This window comes from Stenella coeruleoalba (assembly GCF_951394435.1).
Source record: "Stenella coeruleoalba genome assembly, chromosome: 2".
NCBI lineage: Eukaryota > Metazoa > Chordata > Mammalia > Artiodactyla > Delphinidae > Stenella > Stenella coeruleoalba.
The window spans coordinates 234,016-254,209 of NC_137147.1; the positions used below are offsets into that span (position 1 = coordinate 234,016).

The window sequence follows — 20,194 nt, forward strand, 5'->3', positions numbered from 1 at the left end:
AGTTTTACTTTGTATGTTTTGAAGGTAAGCTATTAAGTACATACTGTTGCCCACCTTCAAATACAACAGCCAGTTATGTTACCAGCAACATGAGTTTACTCGGGAGAGGCAGGGGAATTGCAGTTCGGGACCCCCAAGCTGTGGCAAACCACAGGCAAGTCCTGCAACAATGGAGAGGAGCCTTATTTTATGGGTGGGGGGGGGCGGGGGAAGGAGGAAGTTGGGCGGGACTGCTTTGAAGGTTTTCCAGTCTCCATTGAAGGAAAGTGAGAGTTGAGGGTGGTGGCGGTTTCTCATTGGCTGGGCTGTTGCTGGGCCGGGAGAAAATCTTCCTTCCTCTTCCCAGGGCAGCGCACCAGCTTCTTCCTGCCCAGAAGCGCGAAGCAAGCTGGGAAGGAGGGCCTGGTGTGGGAGCGCCCCTTTCAGGGATTCCTGCCTCCGTTTTAAGCGAGTTACCCTTATTAATTTCCACACTGTAGGGCTGTTATTTCTTCCTGTGGTATTCGTATGTTCTTATCACATGCCCTCTTTATTTCTAGTAATCCTTCTTGCCTAAAAGTCTGCTCCCTGTCTGGAGGGAGAGGCCTGCCCATGTCAGCTGTGAACCTCCCTCTGTGGTTTGTCACCTGGCAGCTGCCCTTCTCCTTTGGGGCTGCATTCCGGGAGGGTCCCTTCCTCCAACTCCTAGCTCTCTTTTTATTTTTATTTATTTATTTATAAATTTATTTTATTTACTTATTTTTGGCTGCGTTGGGTCTTCGTTGCTACACTTGGACTTTCTCTGTTTGCGGCGAGCGGGGGCTATTCTTCGTTGCGGTGCGTGGGCTTCTCACTGCGGTAGCTTCTCTTGTTACGGAGCACGGGCTCTAGGCGCACGGGCTTCAGTAGTCATGGTGCACGGGCTCAGTAGTTGTGGCTTGCGGGCTCTAGTGCACAGGCTCGGTAATTGTGGCACGTGGGCTTAGTTGCTCCACTGCATGTGGGATCTTCCTGGACCAGGGCTCGAACCCGTGTCCCCTGCATTGGCAGGCGGATTCTTAACTGCTGTGCCACCAAGGAAGCCCCGGACTGTGTCTTTTTAATTACAGCCTATTCATACATTTCTATGAATCGACATCTTTCTAATATTTTGAGGTTATGATGGGGCTTGCCAAGCTCTCTTCTGTTAGCAGTCTGCTTGTGGAGCTTGGTGTTTCTCCCTCTTCATGTTGGCGTTTTCTACAGATTCTCAGTTGTTAGTTCATGTTTATACGAACGCGGGTCTTAAATTGAACTCTTTACATCTGTCGCCCACCTGGGGCACCCATTGGCTTCTGAGTGCCCCTGGATGTGACCATGGGAGTGGCTTCTAGTGTGTCGCTGCGTGGGGACAGGTGTGACATGCTAGTGCACCGTGAGTCAGGCCAGCTGCACAGGCCTGGCTGGCGCTGTGAAGGTCCTTCCGGCCCGAGGGAGGCTTCTGGGGGAAGCCCTGTGATGTCGTGGCTTAGCTTCCTGAGCTGGGCCAGGTTAGACCCTCCTTCCACATGTTCCCGGGGCACTTGCCTGCCCGCATGCTGCTCTGTGTTCATTCTCGTGCTCTCTGCCGTCACCACCGTCCTGGAAGGATGCTGTTTGGCCGCCGTCTCGAAGGGAGAAGCAGGCCTTATTTTTACAAAATGTCAAAAATTTGAACACCCTATGTGCTAGTGCGTTGCCTTTTTGCATTCATTTACTATTCCAAGGAGAGGAAGCTGTGGTTGGTTAGTCGGGAGTCTGTTTTGCATGAGCTTGCATTTGTTAATAACATCTTCGTGCATTGAAAAGCTGCACACATGCCTGCGTCATATGATTTGCTCAGCTGCCAATTGTGCTGCTGAACTTGCGTGAATTAAAAACTCATTTGGGGGGGTGGGGAGTAACTGCCAGTGGGTACAGGGTTTCCTTTTGGGTGATGAAAATGTACCAAGGTGTGGTAAGGGTCGCACAACTCTGTGGACATACTAAACCACTCAACCTATGAACATTTTAAGTGGGCAAATGTTACAGTACGTGACTTACATTGCAATAAAGATGTTATAACTTACTGTAATAACTTCAAGCCCCCCAAGCTGCTGGGGGGGCCCTGGCCCATGGTGTGGGGGGTGGGGTGGGTCCTGGCGTCTGTGAGCTCCTCTGGGGAGCATCTCTCTCTCACCTTCCGTTGCAGGAGCTCCCAAACGCGCACTGAGGAGCTGGCTGGGAGCGAGACCCCGGCATTAGCAGGTCTCCCATCCGCCGCCCCGTTTACCTTCGAGCCGGCTGGGCTGCGGAGTGGACCGCGTTTGTCTGTCTGGTGTGTCTGGCGTGAGAGCATGCAGTGCTGACGGGGAGCCAGTGCCCAGCCTCCCTGTCTTTCTGTCCAGATGGTCAGTATGTCGGCTGTTCCCCGGACTCGGCTCTGGCGTGGCGAGCGTGATCCCTTGTCACTGCAACCTGACCAGAGGCCTCAGAGCTGTGTGGGCTCCAGGCGAGCTTTGCTGGGGGTCGAGGGAGCAGGGCCACAAAGGGCAGGGACGCTTCTGGGACATGCTGACTGCCTGATGCCATGGTCGTCAGGCCCATCCCTGGGCTGCAGCCTGCGTGCCTGTGGCCAGCTCCCCGGGGCGCTGGCTCTCTGGGTGCCCACCTTTGGCCGGCGGTCAGTGTTGGCGTGTGTGGGGTGTGTGGGCCATACCGTTAGCGGCCGAGGCTGGAGGAGACCACACAGCCCTCGCTTCCCTGAGCCCATGGTCCTTGTCAAAGAGCGCAGCGGAATCGGCTCTTAGCTCTTTGTGGGCGAAGCAGAGGTCCCTGGCCCAGCGTAGGGCGGCCTTCGCCAGAGGAGAGAGGGTCTCGGGTGCCGAGGACACTGGGTGGAACTGGAGTCTGTGCTGGGACCTGTCTGCTTGCTGTGCCAACACAGCACATGGAGGTGGGTGTGGGCTGGGCCTGGAGCAGAGACGTAGGAAGCTGTGGGCGCTCTGGCTCACAAGGGCAACGCGCTGCCGCGTGCGGGATGGCCCACGATGGCTCGCTGGTGTGTGGGCAGCATGTCTGCTTCCTCTCTTGCTGCCGTCTTTTGGCCCACAGCTTCTGAGATGGCCTTGCTTCATTAAGAGGTGTGGACGCAGACTGTGGCCCGGGTCAGCTGACATCCTGGCCGTGCGAGGGCCCGCGCCCCTCCCTCCCTGAATCTGCCTGTGCTGTCCGTGGCCTCACCGAGGCTGGCGGGGGGGGGGGGCCTTAGGGAAGGCTGGGTGGGCATGACCCACCCCCTGGCTGTGGGAGCAGGAGGCAGAGCCTGGGGAGCTCACCCACGGGGAGGGGGCGTTTGAGGTTGAGTGTGTGGAACTTGCTGGCCATATTGTTTAATGGTGTTCAGCACCAGGCTGGCCGGCCTGCACAGAGCCCTTTCCAGACACACTGAGCTCAGGGCCCTTGAGAAGGGCCCTTGCCCCCTGGGCCTGATGCCACTCCAGCCTGAAGGAGAGCATCTCACTGCACGTGAAATAATAGGAAATTTGCATCCAGTGTCCATACATAAAATTTTACTGGAACCCATGCAAAAAGTGAACTTAAAAGTGTAAAAGGAAAAGGGTAGATCTTCACTTTCCATCTTAAATTGCTGAGGCGGTCGTGTGACCCTTTTATTTTTAACAAAGTTGTCAGTTAACGGACAGTTGGGAACCCGCGGTAACGTTTCGTGTTGTGTCCTAGGGAGGCGTCAGATCCATCATCTGGGGAACCAGCTGCAGCTGAACCAACACTGCCTGGACACAGCCTTCAACTTCTTCAAGATGGCCGTGAGCAAGCACCTGACCCGTGGCCGGAAGATGGCCCACGTGATCGCGGCCTGCCTCTACCTGGTGTGCCGGACGGAAGGCACCCCGCGTATCCTTTGGTTTGGGGACCTCTTGGAGGACCCCATCTTGGCTCTTGGTCAGCCTCCCTCTGCTGTCGGGCTCCGTGTCCCAGTAGCTTAGTGTTTGTGTTTAATTGGAGCACCTTGTTGGATTAACCGTCTGGACGGATAGGAGACTTTCACAGATTGAGGAGCTGGGCAGCTGGGTGCCCGTCCCCCCTCGGCCCCTGGGGAGGACTCTTCAGCATCTTCCTGCGGTTGGCCAGTTGTAGCCAGGCCGGTGTCCCGAGGGGCTGCTGACCTCATCCCCTCCTCGCCAGCCCCGCCTTCTCCGAGAGCACGGTGCTCTGCTCTCCCCTTGTGCCTGGACGGTGGGGCGCCCTCGGCTGCCCTGCAGGCGTTTGCGTGTGTCGGGAATTCTGTCCATCGCGCCTTCCTGAAGAGGGCCTTCTGGGGCTTTCTGGCCCCTCCACTTGGCCTCTGCTCTCGCTGCCTCCTCGTGTCTCTTTTCCCCTCGCCTCTCCTTGCAGGACCCACGCTCCTGGCCCTGTGTCCTCGTACTTATGTGACAGCACGTGCCCCGTGGCTTCTGAGAACGGGCGCCTCTGAGCATCTGACCCCCTGTGGTCTTCCTTCTGCCCAAGCTTTGGGGATAGTCTGGCAGGATTCTGGGCTGGAAGTTGGTCTCCCCAGCACTTGGACAGTGGTGCCCCTAGTCTCCCTGCGTCCCGCGCGCCTGTGGGACAGGTGGATGCCCTGGTTCGGCGTCCTCTGTGGGGGACGCTGCGTTGCTCTCCGGGCTGTAGCACCTCCTGTTTGTCTTCAGGCTCAGAGGTCCACGTGCGGTGCCCCCAGCGGCCCTTCCCCCGCGGCCTCCCGCCTCCGGCTTCTGGAGTCACTGTGGCTTCTCCCTTTGTGTCTTCTTTGTTCACTCTGCTGCCCTGCTGACCTGTCTTCTGGTCTCCTTTCCTGTTTCCCACTTACTTACCTTCTGCTTTGGGAGAGTTTATCTTCCAGCCAGGCCTGCGTTTCTGCTTTCACGGTTTCAGCTGGAGTAGCTCCGTGTTATCCGCACCCTTCCTTGTGAGGCGGTCCTGCGAGGCTCTCGTGGGAGCCACGGCGTCTGGTCTCTCGTGGGAGCGGTGGCCTCTTCGAGCTCCGTCCTCCCCTGCTGTTCCTTCCGTGTGCCGCGCAGGCTTTCCCCGATGGCGGGTGGCCTGGCCGTCGCCCCCGTTTGCATGGAGTGCTGGAAGGGTCCTCGAGACAGTGTGCGTGGGTGGGCGACCCTCAATATCAGAATCTTTCACTAAAATGTCTTTCAGTTTTTGAAAGGTACCGTTTCAGCATAAAAGCGTTTGTTGCTTGACGGGATGAAGCTGCGCGCTCTGGCGGTCCCACGAGGTGGCGCAGTGGAGCTCCGTCCGTGGTCACCGCCTTGCCCCGCGGCGAGGCCTGCCCCGGCCTGGCTCGGGCGGGGTGGGGAGCCGGGGGGGGGGGGGGGGGGGGGGGGGCTGCAGGGAGGTGCGGGCGCTCGGGTCAGGGCCCCGCTCTGCCTCCTGAGCGTGGCCCGAGCCGGAGCCGGAGCCGCGGGGGCTGCAGGGGCGGCCGGGGAGCGGACACAGGTGTACGGGCGGGCGGGGCTCTGGAGGCGGCTGCTCCATTCCGCGCCTCGCGCTCCTCCCGCCCCCCTGGGGCGAAGGGGCGGGCACCTCGTCCAGGGGTCCAGACGTGGCCCCGCCCCCGGGTGGAGGAGGTGAGCGGGGGGGGGGGGGGGGGGGCCAGCAGCCCCGCCCCTCCCGCCCACAGCAGCCCCGGCTCGCCCACACCCGAGGGGTGGGTGCCTCCCACACGGCGGAGCGGCGTGCCGCCTGCAGAGAAACGTGACCCTGGATGCGGCGCGGCGCCCGTGGAGGAGCCGCACCGCAGGCCGCACGTGTGTGATTCCCTGAATACCAAACGTCCAGATGAGGCAGATCCAGACAGAGCAGATCCGTGGGTGCCGGGACTGGGGGTGGTGACGGGGGTGGGGTGGGGGTAGGGGCGGTTCTTTTTGAGGGATAAAAATGTCTTTAAGTTAGATTATGGTGATGTTTGCATAGCTCTGTAAATAGACTAAGAGCCATTGAAGTGTACACCTTGAACAGGTGCATTTGTGGCCCTGACTTTGACCTTGTGAAGCTGTTGAAGATGAGACAGCAGTGTGCGGGGAGTCCAGCACTCTGGCCGCTGGGCCTGCCGGTGGTCCCCTCAGGATGGCCGTTTGGGGGCGGCGGGGGGGGGGCACAAGTGTGACACGGTCTTCTCTGTCCTCTTCTGGTTGACGACACTCCCCTGCCCCCATCCCCCAGCGGGGTCCCCAGACTTGTCCGACGCCCACCAGTGCCACCTCCTTTCCTTCCACGTAAATTCCAAGCCCCTAGAGCGCATCTGAAGGCTTCATTCACTCTCTTCTCCTTGCCCCAGGTTGCCCTCCTGTTTCTGCTGCCTGGGGCTGCAACGGCCCTGCAGACAGCGCCTCCCCTCCCCGCCTCCGACCCACAGAGGGTAAAGCCTTCACCGGGGCAGGCTGAGGAGAGACCTGCTCTCTAGACCGTCTGTCCCTGGGTGGGTATTTGGCAGAAACTTTCAGGCTGTGAGTAGACACCCCTGTTGCTGCCAGGCTGGTGACCCAGCCAGTGCATCTTCCCGAGCTGTGTGTCCAGATGGTTACTGCAGCTTTTTAAAAATGTATTTATTTATGTATTTTAAAATATTTATTTATTTGTTTTGGCTGTACCAGGTCTTAGCTGCAGCACGTGGGGTCTTCAGTGTGGCATGTGGGATCTTTAGTAGCATCATGCAAACTCTTAGTGGTGGCATGCATGCGGGATCTAGTTCCCAGAGCAGGGCTCGAACCCAAGCTCCTTGCATTGGGAGCGCAGAGTCTTAACTACTGGACCACCAGGGAATCCCCCCCCTTTTTTTTTTAACATAGGCCATCTTCAAAGTCCCTATTGAATTTGTTACAATATTGCTTCTGTTTTATGTTTTGATTTTTTTGGCCTTGAGGCATGTGGGATCTTAGCTCCCTGACCAGGGATTGAACCTGCACTCCCTGCATTTGAAGGCAAAGTCTTAACCACTGGACCGCCAGGGAAGTTATTTATTTATTTATTTATTTATTTGGTTGCACTGGGTCTTAGTTGCGGCAGGCGGGCTCCTTAGTTGTGGCTCGTGGGCTCCTTAGTTGTGGCTTGCCAGCTCCTTAGTTGCAGCACGTGGGCTCCTTAGTTGTGGCATGTGAACGTTTAGTTGCGGCATGCATGTGGAATCTAGTTCCAGGACCAGGGATCGAACCCGGACCCCCTGTATTGGGAGCGTGGAGTCTTATCCACTGTGCCCCTAGGGAAATCTCACCACAACTTCTCGTGAAACACATCCATGGGAGGTGTGTTTTTGCCCACAGCTATTTTTTAAGTCTTTGGTATTTATTGGGTTCCAGCCGAACTGCCAGCAGGCCTGTGTATGAGCAAGTGAGCCCTAGCAGTGGTCTAGGCCAGGAGGCTGCTGTCATCTGTCACCCTTTCTGTGTAGAGCGTGCCCACGGCCACAGCCGTGTCCTGCCCACCGTGACCTTCAGATCTTCTTCTCTCCCAGGCTTCAGACACCCAGGGTCTTGTTAACAGCGGGTTCTGGTCTGCAGATCTGGGGCGGGGGGGCTTCCAGAATGAGCTTCTGTCCCTCTTCTCAGGTTCACCTGGGGATCTTCTTTCTTGGAGGGCAGTGAAGCTGGGGACTCCCTTCTCCCCAGCCTACCATTACCTGCTTCCCTCCGCCCCTCCCCCTCTGCTTGCCTCCCCAGGGACAACCTAAGAATTGAAGAAAAAATTTTTTTTATTAATTAATTAATTTATTTATTTATGGCTGTGTTGGGTCTTCGTTGCTGTGCACGGGCTTTCTCTAGTTGCGGCGAGCGGGGGCTACTCTTTGTTGCGGTGCACAGGCCTCTCATCGCAGTGGCTTCTCCCGTTGTGGAGCACGGGCTCTAGGTGTGCAGGCCTCAGTAGTTGTGGCCCATGGGCTTAGCCGCTCTGCAGCATGTGGGATCTTGCCGGACCAGGGCTCGAACCCGTGTCCCCTGCATTGGCAGGCGGATTCTCAACCACTGCGCCACCAGGGAAGCCCTAAATAGACTTTATTTTTAAGAGCAGTTTTAGGTTCACAGTGAAATTGAGAGGAGGGTACAGAGATTTCCCATACCCCCCAGTCCCCACACATGCACAGCATCGCCCAGGATGGACATCCCCTAGAGCGGTGCATCGTTACCAATGGTGAACCCACAGTGACGCCTCACCATCACCCAGCGCCCACGGTTTGTTTACCTTGGGGCTCACTCTTGGTGTTGTACGTTACGTGGGTCTGGGCGAATGTATGATACGATGTTATGTATCTGTGGTATCATGCAGAGAGTATGTGATCAAAAGAAGGCCTCAGGGGGGCTGATTAGCATTTGTCGGCAGGCACGCAGCGTCACTGGGCATGAGGAAGTTGCAAATTCAAACCCATGACAGGCAGAGATGGAGAGGACCGCCCAGTGTTGGCCAGCCTTGGGCCTCTGGAGCTCTGTGACCTGCTGGCCAGTGTGTCCTGCCTGCCAGCATCCAGTAATGCTGAGCATGGGCACACCCTGGGGTCCAGCAGGCATGTCCTGGGCCGAGGCCAGGGCTGGGCATCTGCGTGGAAGGTAGCCTCCCCGTCCTGGCTGCCCTCCACCTCTCAGCAGTATCTTTTGATGAACAGAGCTCTTAATTCTAATGAAGTACAATTTATCCATCTTCTCCTTTGTGATTAATGTTTTTGTGTCCCGTTTAAGAAATCTTTGCCCCAAATCCTGGAAATATTCTCCTGTGTTCCCTCCTGGAAGCTTTTGGTTTTACATTTCCCGTTGGATTGAGGACTTCTAAGGGGTTGGTCTTTGTGTCCGTTGTGAGGAGATGGTCAGAGTTTGCTGCTTTCCACTGGGTGTCCAGGTGACAAGGTGCCACCTGTTGACAGCCATTCCTCCCAGCGCGCAGTGGTGGCACCACTGTTTTGATCTTAGGTGGGGGCCTGTTGCTGCTGTCCCTGACCCCCTCTGTTGGTCTGTTTGTGCCAATACCAGACTGTTTTCAGTATGACGGGTTTATAACCTGTCTCAGGATCTGTGGCATGAGACCTTGAATCCCAGCTGTTCTTCTGCCTCAGGGGTGTCTGGGCTGTTCGTGGCCGTCTGTTTTTCTGTATAAATTTTTAAATCAGATTGTCTATTTCTGTAAAAAAAACTTCTGGGATTCTGATTGGGGTTTGTGGATCAATTTGGGGAAAATTGACATTCATTTTAACAATACTGAATCTTCCAATCGATCAATATCCCTTCTTTCTTTTTTTAAATTTATTTATTTTATATTTTTGGCTGCGTTGGGTCTTCTTTGCTGCGTGCGGGCTTCTCTCTAGCTGCGGCGAGCAGGGACCAGTCTTCCCTGCAGTGTGCGGGCCTCTCATTGCGGCGGTTTCTCCTGTTGCGGAGCATGGGCTCTAGGCGTGCTGGCTCAGCAGTTGTGGCTTGTGGCTCCAGAGCACAGGCTCAGTAGTTGTGGCGCACGGGCTTGGTTGCTCCGCGGCACGTGGGATCTTCCCAGACCAGGGCTCGAACCCGCGTCCCCTGCATTGGCAGGCGGATTCCCAACCACTGCGCCACCAGGGAAGCCCTCCCTCATTTCTTGACGTGTTCTCTGCTTTCTCTCATCTTTGATGAGGAGGTCTTGCACTTTGTTCGTTAGATTGATTCCTAAGTATTTGTGTTTTGAGCGCGGGTAATGGTGTCTTTTGTTTCCAGTGTATAGAAGCGCAGCTGAGGTGTGCTGACGTTAGATCTAAAAATACAAAACGCAGTGAGCAGTCTCACTAATTGAGCTTTGGGATCTCTTGCTTTGTTTTCTTTTTCTTTTTTTAAAAATTTTATTTATTTATTTATTTTTGACTGCGTTGGGTCTTCGTTGCTGCGTGTGAACTTTCTCTAGCTGCGGCGAGCGGGGGCTGCTCTTTGTTGCGGTGTGTGGACTTCTCATTGCGGTGGCTTTTCTTGTTGCAGAGCATGGGCTCTAGGCGCACGGGCTTCAGTCGTTGGGGAATGCGGGCTCAGTAGTTGTGGCTTGCGGGCTCTAGAGTGCAGGCTCAGTAGTTGTGGCGCATGGGCTTAGTTGCTCCGTGGCATGTGGGATCTTCCCAGACCAGGGCTCGAACCCGTGTCCCCTGCATTGGCAGGCAGATTCTTAACCACTGCACCACCAGGGAAGCCCTCTTGTTTTGTTTTCTTCATGTATACAGTTGTGTCTGCGGCCAGTTTTAGTTGCTCCCTTCTGATCTGTATGCCTGTCGTGTGTTTCTCTTGGCTGTCTCGATGCCTGTGGTGCCCTGTGGGGTGTGAAGGGGTGAAGCAGGGCGCAGGAGCGGGGGTGTCCTCGGCTCTGTCCTGGCTCCCAAGAGCGTTTCCAGCGCCTTAGACGTGTGCTCTAAGATGCCTTTATCAGGTAACAGGTTGAAGGTGTTTCCTTTTCCCTAATTGCCAGGAGCTTTTATAGTGAAGGGTGTTGAGTCATCTGTGTATGTATTGGTATGATCATCATGTGGGGTTTTTCCCCTTAATCTGCGCCGAGGTGAATTACACTGACCGATTTTTTTGGGGGGTATCATACCACGCGGCTTTCGGGAGCTTAGTTCCCTGACCAGGGATCTAACCTGGGCCCCCGGCAGTGGGAGCTTGGAGTCCTAACCGTTGGACCACCACACTGACTGATTTTTAAGGTTAAAGCACCCTTGCATACCCAGATGTGGTCATGCCAAGTTACCCTCTCCAGGTATTGCTGGTATTTTGGGTGGAGCTGTGCAGGTGGCCTGTGTTCTTGCGGTGTCCTCGTCAACTGGGTGTGTCGCAGCCGTGCTTGCCCCGACGCTGGGAGGTGCCCCTCGCGCTCTGCACCCTGGGCAGTCCAGTGGTGACCAGTACTGTTTCCTCTTGAAATGTTTGGGAAAACTCACAGTGAAGCCATCGGGGCCTTTAGCTTTCTTTGTGGTAAGATCGTACTTGTGGCTTCAGTTTCTGTAGTAGATGTGGAACTAGCCAGCCTTTCTGCTTCTCATTCCAGTTTTGCTAGGTTGTATTTTGCAAAGGCTTTGTCTGTGTCACTTCAGAGACCAGATGTATCAGAGTAAAGTTATCCTTAACATTCCCGGTTTCCCTTTCGTGTCTGCGGCACTTGTAGTGATGACCCCTCTGTCATGTCTTATGTTTGTAATTTTGCCTTTTTTTCCTTTGCTCCATGTTGCTGGGGGGTTGCCAGTTTTATTAGTCTTTTCCTTGGTAATGGCTTTGTTGAGATGAAGTTCACCCGTTATGTTGTGCAAGTCACTGGTTTTCAGTTACATGCACACAAGTGTGCAGCCATCCCCACGGTCAACGCTAGAGCATTGTCATCGCCTCAGGAAGCATGTCTCTCGTGCCACCAGTCCTAAACAAGCAGCAGTCTGCTTTCTGCCACTCTGTGTTTGCCGTTCTGGACATTTCATGTACATGGGATCGTGTAAGCTATCATTGGAGCTCTGTGTTTAACTGTGAGGCACGGCTGGACTGCTTTCCGAAGTAGCTGGACCATCTTGCATTCCTGCCAGCAGTGTAGGAGGGCTCCAGTTCCTCTGCAGCCTCACCAGCGCTCTTACCAGCCTTCTTAAAGAACCAGACTTCCGCTGTGTTGTTTATCTGTATTGTACATTTATTTTATATTTCATTGATTTACTTTTATTATTTCGTTCCTTCTAGATTCTTTCAGTTTAATTTACTATTTTCAGCTTTCTTAGGTTCTTGATTTTCATTTTTTCTGTTTCTCCTAACATAAGCATTTGAGACTATAAATTTCTCTCTAGGCAGGTTTTAGTTACATCACACAGTTTTGATGTGTCACATTTTTACTATGATCAGTTCAAAATATTTTCTAATTTCCATTTTTATTTCTTTTAGATATTAAGTCATTTACAAGTGTACCACTTGTTTTGAAAACTGTTGGGAGTTTTCTATTATCTCTGTGTTATCAGTTTCTAGTATAATCCCATTGTGGTCAGAGGACAAACACTGAATGATTTCCCTTTTTTCCCAGTGTGCTGAGATTTGATTTACAGCTCAGTGCATGGTCTATTTTGGTGGCCGCGTCATGTGCACTTCAAAGGAATGGGTATCTGCACCTGTTGGGTGGAGCGGTCTATAAATGTCCATTAGGTCAAGTTGGTTAGCGTCGTTCAAATCATCCTTACCAATTTTTCGGTCCCCTGGTTCTAAAGAAGAGTGTTAAAACTCCCACTGCAGATGTGGACTTATCTACTTTTCCTTTTATCTTGTTGGTTTCCCATTATATTCTTTTTTTTTAATAAATTTATTTTATTATATTTATTTTTTGTTCTTTTTGGCTGCGTTGGGTCTTCATTGCTGTGCGTGGGCTTTTCTCTAGTTGTGGCGAGTGGGGGCTACTCTTCCTGCGGTGCACGGGCTTCTCATTGCGGTGGCTTCTCTTGTTGCGGAGCACGGGCTCTAGGCGCATGAGCTTCAGTAGTTGTGGCTTGCGGGTTCTAGAGTGCAGGCCCAGTAGTTGTGGCTTACGGGCTTAGTTGCTCCGCTGCTTGTGGGATCTTCCCGGACCAGGGCTCGAACCCGTGTCCCTTGCATTGGCAGGCGGATTCTTAACCACTGTGCCACCAGGGAAGCCCTCCCATCATATTCTGATGCTGTGTTAAGAGGATACAGATTCAGGATCCTGTATCTTCCTGGTGGAAATGATGCTTAACGTTATAAAATGTCCCTCTTTATCACCAAACGCTTTTCCCCTTAAATTCTGCTGTGTTGGGTGTTAGTATAACTATACCCGCTTTCTTTTGCTGAGTATGTGCATGGTCTGTCTTTTCCCATATTTTAAAATTCAATCCTTCATGATATATTTAATGTATCTCATAAGCAGCATATAACTGCTACTGAACCAAACTCAGGTCCTCTTGCCCACGTGCAGTAAAGCCAGCCTGCTGACGCTGGCTGTGGTGAAGGAGAGTGCAGGGTTTATTGCAGGAGCCAAGCACGGAGTCCAGGCAGCTCGTGCTCAGCAGAGCCTAACTCCCCAGAGGCTTTCAGGGAAAGGTTTTTAAAGACAGAGTGGGGGAGGGGGTTGTGGGGGGCATGATCAGCTCGTGGACGCTCGTCTGATTGGTTGTTGATGAGGTAATCGGGAGTCAACATCCTCAGCCTTCTGGTTCCAACTGGTCTGGGGTCTACAGGCTTGTGGTCACCATGCAGTTAACTTCTTCCACCTGGTGGGGGTTTCAGTATCTGCAAAACAGCTCAAAGGATGTGGCTCAGAATAGTACCTATTGCCCTTGAGGAGGAACTAAAGGTCCTTGACTTTGTTTAATGGCTAAACTATTATTATTTTGTCTTGCTTGACTGTTTTCCTTTCTTTCTGCAATTTTCTTCACTGCTCTGGTTAAATTTATTCTTTGACTAAAGTTTTTCTACAGACGAAAGGCAGGTGGGCGGCTTGTCTGAGGTGGAGGAGTCCTGTTCTGGGAAGGCCCCACAGGGTCCTGCTCGGTTACATAATTGTGTGTATTTGTCTAATTTTTTTTATCGTCTTAAAATTTTTTTTTTTTTTTTTTTTTTGTGGTATGCGGGCCTCTCACTGTTGTGGCCTCTCCTGTTGCGGAGCACAGGCTCCGGATGCGCAGGCTCAGTGGCCATGGCTCACGGGCCCAGCCACTCCACGGCATGTGGGATCTTCCCAGACCGGGACACGAACCCGTGTCCCCTGCATCGGCAGGCGGACTCTCAACCACTGCGCCACCAGGGAAGCCCAAGTCTTAAAGTATTTTTTATTGGAGAATTTCATCCATTTAAGTTCAGTGTGCTTATTGATATATTTGAATTTAATTCTAATATCTTACTATTTTTCTATTTGTTCTCTGTTTTTCCTTTCTTACAACCTCTTAGTCAAGTATTTCGTTATTCTGTTTTCCTTCAAATACTTTGTTATTTATTTACTTATTACTGCTTTGGTGGTTACCCTAGAGACTGTGTCCTGTGCCCTTGACCTTAAGTTAGAAGCTGGCCTTTCCTGGCAGGACATGCTCTTCCGGGCCCTGCTAGGGGCGCTGTGGGCACTGCTTCCCCAGCCGTTAGTGTGTTCACTCACACCTACCCGCTCTGACCCTTTCCATTCCTGTGTTTCTGTGGTTTCATCTGGGATCATTGTCCTCTGTCTGAAAAACAGTATGCCTCCTAGGAGAAGACTCCTTCAGCTTTTGTTTATGTGAAAACATCTTTGTTTTGTCCTCATTTTGAAAGGTATTTTCAGTGAGTGTGGACTTCTGGGGCAGCAGGTGTTTCTCCTGGAGCTTTACTGCTGTCATCCCGCTTCTGCCTTCTGCCTTCTGTGGTGCTGTGGAGTGGGCGTTACATCGTCTTGTCACTGTTTGAAAGTTACCATCTCTTACCACTACCTGCTTCTAAGAAATATCTTTGTTTTTCTTTCAGGGGTTTGACTCTGATGTACTTAGATGTGGTTTCCTTTGTATTTGTCCAGCTTGTTATTTGTAGAACTTCTGGTATTTGTGACTTAATGTCTTTTGTCTGTTTTGGGGAAATCTTGGGAGGTATCTTTTCAGACATTTCTCTGCCGTTCTTTCTCTGTTCCCTTTCTAGGATCCCAGTTGCACACACGTTAGACCCTTTCCTTATGTCTCAGGTTGTGTTGTGTATTTTCCATTCCGTTTTTTAAATTTGTCCTGTCTCTGTTTCACTCTGAATATTGTCCAGTGGCCTGTCTTGAGTTCTTTCATCCTTTCCTCTGCAGTGTCCAACTGGCTGTTAACCCACCTGTTAACTCCCCGACTTCAATGCCTGTTTTACATTAGATTCTTTAGATTAGATTCCAGTTCTTTGGTAAAATTCTCCGTCTCTGCAGTTATATGAAAGCCTTTAGTAACTCCAACCGTGGGGTCATTGGTGGTTCTGTTTTTTTTTTTTTGCGGTACGCGGGTATCTCACTGCTGTGGCCTCTCCCGTTGCGGAGCACAGGCTCCGAACGCGCAGGCTCAGCGGCCATGGCTCACGGGCCCAGCCGCTCCGCGGCATGTGGGATCTTCCCGGACCGGGGCACGAACCCGTGTCCCCTGCATCGGCAGGCGGACTCTCAACCACTGCGCCACCAGGGAAGCCCGGTGGTTCTGTTTTTATTGCCTGAGTTTTCTTTTGGTTTTGGTTATTTGGTCCTGTCTCTTGTCATGCTTGGTAAATTTTTATCGAAGTGCTGGATATAGTGTTTGAAAACCTGTGGCAACTGTGGGTAATTTTGCCCCCGCAGGGGACTTCGTTTCCTCTGGCAGGCAGAGAGTTGTGGGGAGCTAGCCTGGGTCCAGTGGAGGCTGGCCTGTCTGGGTCCTCACTGCACATCTTGGGGTGTGCTCGGCTCAGGACCTGGGCAGGACCTGGCAGTGCCATCACAGGGGTCCCTGTCCACTTTCTCTTCTCCAGGCTGACTGCCGCTGGCCGTGGCGTTAAGCCTCTGCGCCCTTGTGCCTGTGCGGAGCAGGACCTGACCAGGGCCTGGAGGGAGCCTGAGTGCGTGGTGTTTGGCCCACTTCTCGACAGTTGGGCGCCTCGAGGCTGGCTGTCTTGGAGGTCCCCGAGCCCTCCATTTTATCTTCCCCCGGGTGGGGCTCTGTGAGCTCCAGGCTGTGGCCTTGGCCTCTGCCTGGTGCCGTGGGGGCAGCCAGTGCCCTGAGGGGGAGCAGGGGCAGCTGGCAGGGCCCCTGGCGCAACGGGAAGCCCTTCCTTTTCCTCGGTGGCTCCTGGCTGCCGCCCACCACACCCCCACGAGCCCCCCCGCCCCGCTGCCCCGCAGCCCGCGTCCAGGCGCCGCCCTGCCTTGTCACACAGCCCTGTAACTCCCCTGGATGCCTGCTTCCACTCCCGGCCCCTTTGTGGACTGCCTCCAGGACTTGGGTGATCTCTTAGAGACTTACATCAGGGCTCCATGTCGCTGTGCAGGTACAGCGGCACTGCCTGGAAATAACCGGTGCAGGTGTCCTGGTGGCCTTTGTCCTTGGTAGGGCGTGGCTGCGAGCTCCTGCTCTAAACAGGGCTGTGGGCCGGCTGCCTGGGGAAGGGCTCGCCAGGGCAGGGGGGCCCCGCGGGGTTAGAGGGTGGGTGGCTGCTGGGCAGGTCGTCCTCAGGGACGTCGAGGTTCGGCTCGTCAGTGCTGATGGTACCGTCGTTCTGGGACTCACCGGCTCGTGTCCGGTGCGGCCCCGGGAGGGTGCTGTGGGCTCACGTGGCTGACCCCTGGCCTCACTGTCCTTCCTCAGGTGTGGCGTCCACGCACACACATGACATTTCGAACCTTCTGGATGGGCAGGGGCAGTTTTTCACCCGGAGAGACACTGTATCAGAGGCAGCGTAGAGGAATATCACGCTCTTTTGACCTTTAGTTCTGCCTTATTTAGATCTCTGTAAACTTTTCCTTTGACCAAAAATGAGTCTCAGTTTAAATCAGGTCCCGTCTGTGATTGTTTTCCCAGCAGTGCTGTGTGGGCCCGCCAGAGGGTCTCCCGTCCTCTCGGGGCGGAGCTACTCCCAGGCCCCAGGGACAGTGGTCGCCCAGCATGGGCTGCCGCGCGTTTTCTAAACCCACTGGACGCACTCTGGCCTTTGGACCCTCAGGAACGTCCAGGATCTTCTGAAGGTGTTCTATCCGCCACCCGTCTTTGTGCCGATGCACCTCTTCTAGGACAGGCACTCAAGTGGGTGTTCGTTGAGCAGAAGTGCCGCCCGCTAGAATACGGCTAGGCCCCAGGAGGACGGGAGGGAGACAGAGAGGCCAACAGAACGACACTCATGCTGAGCCAGGGCTTCACGCAGGCCTCATCTGTGGGCTTACTTACCGTCCCAGCAGGTTTGGGGGTCTGGGGTCTCTGCACCGAGGTTGGATGCAGCTGCCTAGCAAAAGGGAACGGCTCCTGGGAAGGACACTGGCCCAGGGGCCGGCCAGACAGGAGACTTTTCCAAGCCATGGAACCCCAAACGCCCATCAGTTGGACCCACTGAGGCCCAGGCCCCGGGGGCGCTGGTGGGCTCTGGCCCAGGATGGGGCATGGGTGGGGGGGCTCGTTCAGGAAGCACGTAATTCAGATCACCCCACTCCGAGAGGAACCAGGGCTGTCTAGACGCTCCTGTGGGCACGGGCCAGGTGCCCTGCCACTGTCATTTCACGGACAGCCAATGTCATTTCACTGTAAGTTGGTTAGAAGTTGAATCCCAATCTCCTTTATAAAATACACACATCCCCCCCCCATCATTTTATTATGAAAAATATCAAACACGTGGCAAAGTTGAAAGGAGTGATTATGCAGTGGGCGCCCCCCACCCCAGCGTCTCCATCCACACCTTGCTAGTCTATGCTCGGCCCCCTCCCACCCGCCAGCCATCCCTCAGCCTGTCCTTTTTTGGTGTTTTTCAAAGTAGGGTGCAGACATCTATTCAGTGCCCCCAGGCCCTTCAGCAGGCAGCTTATTAACTGACTAGATACCAGTATTTGTTTATGGTTCTTATTTCCTTTTAAGGTAAAATTGGCATAAAATGAAATGCACAAGTCTTCATCGTGCCATTTGATGAATTCTGAGGAGCGCATGTGTCTGTGCGACCAGGTCTTCTGTCAGGATGCAGGGCGGCGCCAACACCCCACCCCAGAGGCACCCGCTCTCCTGGTGACGCCCGTGGGTTAGTTTTGCTTGTTCTGGAACGCCCTGTCCGGGATGCGGCTGTGTGCTCTTCCTGCAGGTCTGTCGCCTGGCAGGCCTCTGCCGTCTTGTCTCCATGGGGCGAGTGTGTGACAGGTCATCGGTGTCTCTGTCGACGGACCCCCGGGCTGTTCCCGGTCTTTTGCTCTTGTGCACGGAGCTGCTGTGAACATTCTTTTTTCCTCTCCACGTGGTCGGAGGCCCTCGAGCAGGGCCGGTGTTCCACTGGGCGCCCTGCCGGCGGGCGTGGCAGCTGCGGTCATCTGTTGCTGTTGTAGGGGTGCTTTAGTTTGCTTTTCTGTGATAGCTGCTGGGGGGGGGGGGCTCTTTGCTTCTCTTATGAAATATCTGTTCAAAACTTTTGCCCGTTATTTGCATTTATTTTATTAGTATGAAGAGCAGTTTTAGATTCATGAAGAAATTGTGCAGAGTTCCGTATTCTCCACCCAGCACAGAGTTTCCCTGTGATCAGCTCATGTCAGTGTGCTGTGTGTTATAATTGATGGACCCGTGTTGGTACAGTATTGTTAACTGAAGTCCATAGCTGATGTGAGGGCTCACTCTCGGTGGTCCATGCTCCAGGCGTTTGACGAGTGAAAGGCCACGTGTCCACCATCGTGGTATCATACCAGCAGCTTCGCTGCCCTGAAAATCCCCTGTGCCCCGCCTGTTCATCCTCCCACCTGACCCTTGGCCACCCTGACCCTTTCACTGTCTCCACAATATTGCTTTTTCCAGAATGTCATAGAGTTGGAATCTTAGGGCGTATAGTCTCTTGGCTGTGTTAATTTGTTCTGTTGTCACTGATTCCTGCTTATATATTTACGGTGGTCTTCCTTTCATTTCTTGTGATTTCACTTCTCTTTTTTTCGAAGTGCTTCTCACTAGTTTGTTGGTCTGCACTGTAGCATTATCTGTCTTACTGTGACTACACTCTGATGAAACGTCTGCCTTCAGACTGAGAAACGAGGTGCCTTTGATTCGAGGACCTTGGAGGCCACGTTCCAATGCTGGCCGCCCGGTGTGAGGCTTTGGCACTGGGATTTCCTCTCTCCTTGCTTTGCTGGGCCCAGGCTTTCCCTCTGGACACCTGGTCTGGGCTCTGGTTCAGCATCGTGGGGATTTCTTTCTTAGTCACTTCTCAGAGCCATAGCATATCCATGAATGACGCTAAGTTCACTTCATTTGACAAGTTGCCTTTCTCAGTGGCTCGTGTTTTATATTTCTGTGTATGTGTCTGGCTGAGTTTTGAATCGCTTAGGACATATTCTGGTTACTACTTAACCATCTGCTGAGAGCAAGGATAGGTCCCACGCCAGAGTCCCCACAGCTGCCCCCTCGAGCACCAGTACCGAAGTGGTGCCTACCGGCCACCAAAAGTGGCAGCCTGGTGTGTGTGTCTGTCCCCCAGGAGCCTTGAGTCCTGGGACACAGGACACTGCTGGGCACCCAGCAGCCGCTCAGCGGATGCTCGTGAGATGCAGTGAGTGTGGTTGCGCACTTCTTGGGCAGGCCGGGGCGGGAGGCCCCTCAGAGCAGGGGACCCCTGGCTGGGCAGGGCCCACACAGATGCGGGAGCCGCCCCGCCAAGGCAGTTGCACTCCGAGAACCGTGTTGCAGGCCCCCACCCCAGCTCCACTCCCCCTCGTCCGGTACTGACTCGGAGGTCTCCCAGAAGTTGAGCCCTGACGCGGCTGCCTCACTCTGCCCTCACGATCCAGTGCCGAGCTTAGCCCTACAGCAGGGGTCTGCCTCCTGGAAGCTGTCAGGCGGCCGGAGCCTGTGGGCCGGGCGCTGCTCCTTGACTCCCCTTGCAGACATGCTCCTCGACCTCAGCGACCTGCTCCAGGTAGATGCGTTTCCTTTCTCAGCCCTTTCCTGCCCCGGCTGGGAGGGTCCACAGGCGAAGGACACACAGGGTGTGGGTCTCTGTTTGGAAACTGGCAAATGGAGTGGGTAGGGAGACAGTGGACACAGGGTGATGGTGTTGTCCCGGGGGCTGGGCAGCCCTGGCCTTAGGACCAATGGAGAGACCCAGGTGAACTTTGTCCAAGGCAAGGGAGATTCTTTAAAAGAAAAAAAAATGGACTCACATGCATACATTTTAAACAATATAAAAACTTACATTTACAGTCTATTTAGGGAAACTTGCTTTCTGAGTTCCAGGAAGGCACCTCTCATTTCCAAATGCCTGACGGTAATGGAAAGACCCAACAAGAGGGACACCTGTGTGGATGGGACGCTCGCGGGGTGGGAGCAGCGCCGGGGCGGAGCCACCGCAACTCCGCACTTGTCCCTGGTGATGGCGCTGGGGCTGGGGCGAGCTTGGCCCCGTGCCCTGGAGTTGGGCTCTGTGGTGATCACTCCACTGAGGGCTCGGAAGGAAAACTAATGTCATGGAAAGCAGACGTGACTGCAGTGTGAGGACTCATGCAGAATTCGTAGGAATCCCACCCCCACGGGGAAGCTTCCTCGCAAGCCCGGTGC

The 20,194-nt window shown here is 54.0% G+C and overlaps 1 protein-coding gene across 4 annotated transcripts in view; it reads left to right on the forward strand.

Annotated features, from left to right (window-relative positions):
• BRF1 (BRF1 general transcription factor IIIB subunit) overlaps nt 1-20,194 on the forward strand; it is a 71,788-nt gene that overhangs the window by 23,004 nt on the left and 28,590 nt on the right. For 3 of the 4 annotated variants that reach the window (XM_079914405.1, XM_079914406.1, XM_079914407.1), the window contains exons 3-4: nt 3,718-3,891; nt 19,525-19,556. In XM_079914405.1, coding sequence (XP_079770531.1) covers nt 3,718-3,891; nt 19,525-19,556 — 206 coding nt within the window. Of the gene's footprint in view, nt 1-3,717; nt 3,940-19,524; nt 19,557-20,194 lie in introns of all 4 variants that reach the window. The other variant, XM_079914408.1, reaches the window with a different exon arrangement.